The 6633-nt window shown below is 38.1% G+C and overlaps 1 protein-coding gene across 1 annotated transcript; it reads right to left on the bottom strand.

Moving 5' to 3' along the window:
- Positions 1-2727: 2727 nt before the first annotated feature.
- On the bottom strand, positions 2728-3763 carry LOC109242837 (microtubule-associated protein RP/EB family member 1-like). The gene is made up of 2 exons (XM_019409699.1): positions 3425-3763; positions 2728-2988 (listed from the first exon to the last, which is right to left on the bottom strand). Exons 1-2 carry the CDS (start codon positions 3761-3763, stop codon positions 2728-2730), a joined length of 600 nt encoding a protein of 199 aa, XP_019265244.1.
- Between the last annotated feature and the right edge of the window lie 2870 nt (positions 3764-6633).

The following is a 6633-nucleotide window of genomic DNA, read 5'->3' as shown; positions in this document are numbered from 1 at the left end:
TTTGGTTGGGATGATTAATAACTAACATTAGCTATGAAAACTAAAGTAATCCACAATTCATCATAGAAAGACAAAAGTTGAGCAACACCGAAATAATCAATGGGAGAAATAAGGGTCGTGACAGGATAGGTGCAAGATAGGCATTCGGGATCTAACTCTAGTTCAATTCACTCTAATGTTCTAATGATTCTCACGAATTCAGGCGATGATTAGTTCAATCATGTAGCCAAGACTCCTCTCTTTATTAAATCTTAACTCTACAAGGTGAACTAATATAAAGCACTGTAAAAATATGCAAGAATGCGTTAATGGATTAGTCTTTAGGAAAACATCTCTCGAATATTCTCTTAACTTAATTTAATCAACAATTCAATAAGCTCTTTAGATTACTTAAAAGAATCACTAAATTAAACCAAATAAAATAATGCAAAAATGATCACCAAAATATTCCTATTTCGATTAAATAAACCGGTGAATAAAGTTGTAATCAATTCAAAGTTACATAAACGAATTCAAGCAAGAACTAGAGTTAACATCTACAAATATTAATAAAAACACCATATCCGTCAAACCCTAAGATAAACTACTCCATATTTATGATGTAATTCATCACGAATAAAGTTGAATAATAAGAAAACATTAATTCAATCCAAACTCGGGAGTTGAGTCGAGGAAAGAATGATGAATCCTTGTGCTTTGAGTCTCCAATGCTCTTCCGATCTTCCGTAGGTCTAAAGTCCTCTAGAAACGTATTTCTAGTGTATTTATACCAAGTTGGGATGTGCCTGGACCAAACTACCCTCCTTGAGCAAAAGTGGGAAAACCTGTCAACTTTTACACTTCATGCGTCGCACAGTGCTACGCACCCTGCATCGCATTAGTGTAAGTTGCTAAGTTGCAAACTCTTTGAACTTAGCTTGTCTGACAAACTTTTTTACTAATGCGTCGCACTATTCCACGCACCCTGCGTCGCATTATTGTATTTTTTTTGTCAGAGCCAAAAATTCCAAGACTCTGAACTTCTCAAACTTCTAACGAACTTTTGTACTAATGTGATGCTTAATGCCATGCCTTATGCGACGCATTAGTACATTTTGCTCCAGCCCCTGATATGATCCCGGTTTAATTCCTTTGGCTTTTACTCATATTTCAAAGCTCCAAATTATTCAATTTAGCTCCAATTTATCTTTTTAAGACAAATCATTTCCTGCATGGCATAAAACACGTAATAAGTGCAAATCACCATTATTTAAGCTCAAACATGCTCAAAGTGTAGTAATTAGAGTGCAAAATACAGCTAAAACACATGTTCCTAGCCTACCATCGAGCCTCTAAGTGAGCTCTACTGCCCTGCTGCTACTAGGTAGAATAGCAGAACCAATTGGTTCCCTAGCCTTAATCTCATCACAGCTCACTGCGGAGGATAACAATATCCAAAATATCATTGCGATTTCTAAACTTGAGGTCTGGCAAGGGAATATTGAGCTTGGCAAACAGCTCAGTTAACATAAAGCAATAAGGCATATCATACTTAGGCTTGGAAGTGTCTGCAGCTCTTGCCATATGCTGAATCATCAGGTTAGGGAGATTGATAGCTCTACTAGTGTCAATTAGTTCCATCAGAACTATATCTAGCAGAGTAGCCTCGTTCCTTCTCTCAGATCTCTACAAAATGTAGGAATTTATAAAATGAAATAGAAACTAGTGAAAGGGAGTCATATCAGTCTTATACACCTTCTGGGGAGTATCCAATTCAAACTTCTGAGAGAACTTCCTTGTGACTACAATTCCTTTGTCAACATCATTGTCTATGGTTGGCCACTTTTTCTTCAAGTAATTGTGAAAAACTAACGAGAGTATATTCAGAAGCATCCCAAGCTCTTCAACATCGAACTCCATCTCAAACCCCCTTACATTACTCTTGACCACTTTCCCATCAAACGGGAAGTTTACATAGAACTCCATAAAAACAGGCATACCTTTCCTTTTCTTTCCATTGCCGGCCCTTTTAGATGGGGTAGTTGCCTTGGTAAATTTGATAGCCTTTCTCTTTTGTGCTAATGTCTTTTCTTGCAAAGTATGAATTGGACTCATCATTGTCTATGGTTGGCCACTTTTTCTTGAAGTAATTGTGAAAACCTAAGGAGAGAATATTCAGAAGCATCCCAAGCTCTTCAACATCGAACTCCATATAAAAGGGCCAGCAAAGGAAAGAAAAGGAAATGTATGCCTGTTTTGATGGAGTTCTACGTAAACTTCCAGTTTGATAGGAAAGTGGTCAAGAGTAAACTCCCATCAAACTGGAAGTTTACGTAGAACTCCACCAAAACAGGCATACCTTTCCTTTGTTGGCCCTTTTAGATGGGGTAGTTGCCTTGGTAAATTTGACAGCCTTTCTCTTTTGTGCTAAGGTCTTTTCTTGCAAAGTATGAATCAGACTCATCTTCCGCATCCAACTCAACAATAGGTTCAACAACTGGAACTTGCTTCCTTGGATTCCTGGCACCTCTGGACTCCTTAATGATTTGTTCACCAGCAACCTTTCTTTTACTCCTTGTGAGAAGAGTCCTAGCATGAAGAGCCACTTCTTTTTCTTGCATTGATAACAGACTTTGTTCCTTTCACAGGGGCCTTCTTGATTTTCTTCCCTACTACAGACAAGGGTAAATTGTCCTCACTGCTGACGTCCCCGTCTCCAATGAAAGGATTTAACAAGGACCCTATTTCTTAAGTCCTTTTCTCTCTACTTGCTTCTTCTGAAGGGGCTATGACAGTGTCCCCAATAGCCATAGAGCCTTTTGATTCCCCACTTGTATTCTCATTCTCTTCCTCTCTCTCTTCATCCTCACCTTCACTCTCACTTTCCTTTTCTTCATCCTCACCTCCACTCTCAAAATCACCTTTTTCCTCACTATCTTGTTCTTCCTCTCCAGAATCACCCACTTGTTCATCTATCTTATCTTCTGACTCACTCTCCTTCTTCCTCTCCTAAATCACCCACTTGTTCATCTATCTCATCTTCTGACTCACTCTCTTTCTCCTCGCCATAATCCCCATCATTCTCTCTCTTTTTCTAATCAGTATCATTAGCCATGTCATGAGCTTGATGGTCTTCATGACTATCCACCACTCCTCCTTATTTCTCACCTTCATCATCGACCTATCCTCAGTTAGAGAGACCATCAGAAGTATCCTTATGTACTGGTTCTTTATCACCTTCCCCCTTAACCATAGGCATAACATTAGTTGTATCTCCCCCTTTTTTCCTGAGTTGCTATGTTCGTTTCTACAGTAGGTTACTCCACCCGTGGTTTATCACTTATAGGTGGAGCAATATCTAAGGGTGAAACATAAATAGTAGAAACCAGTAGTAGTTGAAATTGATTCCCCCCTGAACCATAGCTTCCTTAACTATTGTGTCTACCTTAGCAGTAACATCAAGAACCACCTTGTTACTTTTGATAGGTTTTCTTGGAGTAGGCTTGATCTTAGTGGACTTAGATGTGTTTTTGGAAGACACGGGTGCATGGGCAGGTGGTTTTGGAAGTGAAGGTCCAGTAGAAGTGGGAATAGTGGGTGCAACAGAAACATGGAACGATACTGCACGTACAGTGGAGGATATAAGTGGAGAAGGAGCAGTTGCGGGTGCAAGTACACTTGATGGTGTTGCACTTTTCTTTGATTTGGGCTTCATGTTCTTGGATTTGGCTTTAGTCTTCGATGATGATTTTGCTTTAGAAGAGGTTTGGCTGGATTTAGGCATGGTGATGAGAGAATGAAATCGATCAGGGAAGTGAGAGAAATATTTTTTGATTGTTTATTAGGGTTTGAGAGGAACAGTGAGGTCTGATAAACAGATTTTAAGGGGGCTTTTTAAAAAAGTAACTCCTAACTTGACTGGAAGAAAGAGAGTAACAAATTTTGAGTTCTAGCAGGACTCTAATAACAATTACTTTTGATTGTTAGAATATTAGGAGTAATTAGACGCTAATTGCTCTAGGATTCTCCCTTAATCTTTGATTTCATGACAACTAAGAGTAATGCTAACAGGATTAGGAAGTCTGAATATAGCAGTAATTTCTGATATTAAGCCCCAATGAATTATGACAAGATGGCACGTACCTGAGTCAAAGAACTAACTCCTTAGTAACTCCTTACTCATTTCTGCAATAAAGCTTTAGCAATGTAGATTAGTATCATAAGACATAGTTATCAACTAGAATTTTCTAGGCAAGTGTGTGTGCTCTAAACAAGCACGAGACTGAATCAAACACATTGTACTTGACCATCTACATCTAATAATACTTTTTTCTAGCCAATCATTGGGGTTCAACCTAGTTGGAAGTATTAATAAAACTCAGTTCCAGTCTATTCCTTTCAAAGTGATCCCTACTTAGAGCTTTAGTAAATATATCAGCAATTTGGTCTTTAGTTGTATAGAAGTTAATTGAGATATTCCCTTTTTCAATATTGTCTCTGATAAAGTGATGTCTAATGACAATGTTATTTGTTCTCTTGTGTTGACACAGATTTTTAGCAATGTTTATGGCACTAGTGTTGTCAGCGAATATAAGAACACAATCAACAAAAATACCATAGTTCCTTAGCTGTTGTCTTATCCACATCAGCTGATCACAGCAAGATGTTGCTGGTACATATTCCGCTTCAGTTGTAGATAAAGCCACTAAGTTCTTCTTTTTTCTTCCCCAAGACACCAGGTAATAACCAAGAAAATGTGATGTTCATAAAGTGCTGTCAACATGAAAACCTAATAGTCAGCATCAGCATAACCAACTAGATCAAAGCTATACCCTCTAGGATACCATAGACACAGATCAGGAGTCCCTTTAAGATATATGAGTATCCTCTTGACAGCCTTCAGATGAAACTCTTTGGGATTTGCCTAAAATCTTGCACACAATCCCACACTAAATACAATACCATGCCTGCTTATAGTGAGATACAACAATGACCCAATCATTCCTCTATATAGCTTTTGTTCAACACGTTTCCCTTTTTCAACAAGGTCCAGCTTTATTGCAATGCCAATGAGAGTGTCTATGGACTTAGAAGTGTCCATGTTGAATTTCTTCAGTAGTTCCTTTATGTATTTTTGTTGATGTATCATGGTTCTAGTAGGTGTTTGCTTGATTTGTAACCCCAAGAAGAAGTTCAATTCACCCATCATGCTCATTTCAAACACATTCCCCATCATCTCAGCAAATTCCTTGTACATTGCTTCAGTAGTAGCCCCAAAGATAATATCATCCACATATACTTGTACAATCAGAACATTTTTGCCTTTGCTCCTCAGAAACGGTGTGTTGTCCACCTTTCATCTTACAAAGTTATTGGTTAAGAGGAATTTAGAGAGTCTTTCATACCATGCTCTTGGAGCCTGTTTCAGTCCATACAAAGCTTTTCTAACTTGAATACATAGTCAGGAAATTCTTCACTCTCAAACCTAAGAGGTTGTTAAACAAGCACTTCCTCCTTCAAGTAATCGTTCAAAAATACATCTTTACATCCATCTTATACAAGGTGAACTCCATGTGTTCAGAAAAAGCTATTAGCATCCTTATAGCTTCAATTCTGTCTACAGGTGCTAATGTCTCATCATAGTCAATGCCTTCTTCTTGAATGTATCCTTGAACTACAAGTATTGCCTTGTTCCTTGTGATATTTTCTTGCTCATCCAGCTTGTTTCGGAACACCCATTTGGTACCTTAATAGTTATGTTCTTGGGTCTTTGTACCAAGTGCCAGAACTTTCTTCTTTCAAACTGGTTTAGCTCCTCTTTCATGGCTATAATCCAAAGCTTCCTTTATATTCTTAGGTTCAACCTGTGAGAGGAATGTTGTAAGTGCACATAGATTTCTCATATATGACCTGGTTTGCACTCCAGCACTAGGATCAGAGATGATGTTCTCAAGGGGGTGTGAAATTTAATGTTTCCATGGTCTAATTTGCATCTCCATAGGTGGTTCACCTAAGGAGTGACCCAAAGGAACATCGTCAGTAGGTACAGTTTCATCGGTCTGGTTACTAGTTGGAGTAGTTCTCTCTTCTTCTTGTTCCTCATGATCACTTTCAGATTCCTTGGGATATCCTGACCCATCTTCAGATTGAGGTTCAGGTTCTTAGAAGCTTATTCATCAGTGAGTCCTATGTCATAGTCTTCATCCTGCAGATCTTTTTCAGCCATGTTAGATTCATCAAAAATAACATGAACATTTTCTTCTACGCACATAGTTCTTTTATTAAAAATTGTTTACCTTGAAAATGGTAATAACAATTAGATTTGATTTTGTGGTTCTAAAAATATGTGATGTATTTTTATGCTAGTTGTTAAGCAGTAGATGCTTTAGAAAACAATATATGAGATTGAAGATGGCTTTAGAAACCAAACCAAACGGTTGAGAATCGAGGCCTCGAGCTAGCACGTACGGGGCCTCGATGCCAAGTTAGACGCCCAACTAAGGGCTGCCGATTGGGGATTAACAACTATTAGGGTTGTGATTGCGGCTCTTTATGGTCAATAAAAGAGCAATAAAAGAAGAACAATTAATGATACACAATAAATGTAAATAAAGCAATAAATGTAAGCAACAGAGTCAAATAGGGAGTATGTTT

This window comes from Nicotiana attenuata, unplaced genomic scaffold (genome assembly GCF_001879085.1).
Source record: "Nicotiana attenuata strain UT unplaced genomic scaffold, NIATTr2, whole genome shotgun sequence".
NCBI lineage: Eukaryota > Viridiplantae > Streptophyta > Magnoliopsida > Solanales > Solanaceae > Nicotiana > Nicotiana attenuata.
The sequence above is the reverse complement of the archived record's forward strand: the minus strand, read 5'-3'. Positions and strand labels throughout refer to the sequence as shown.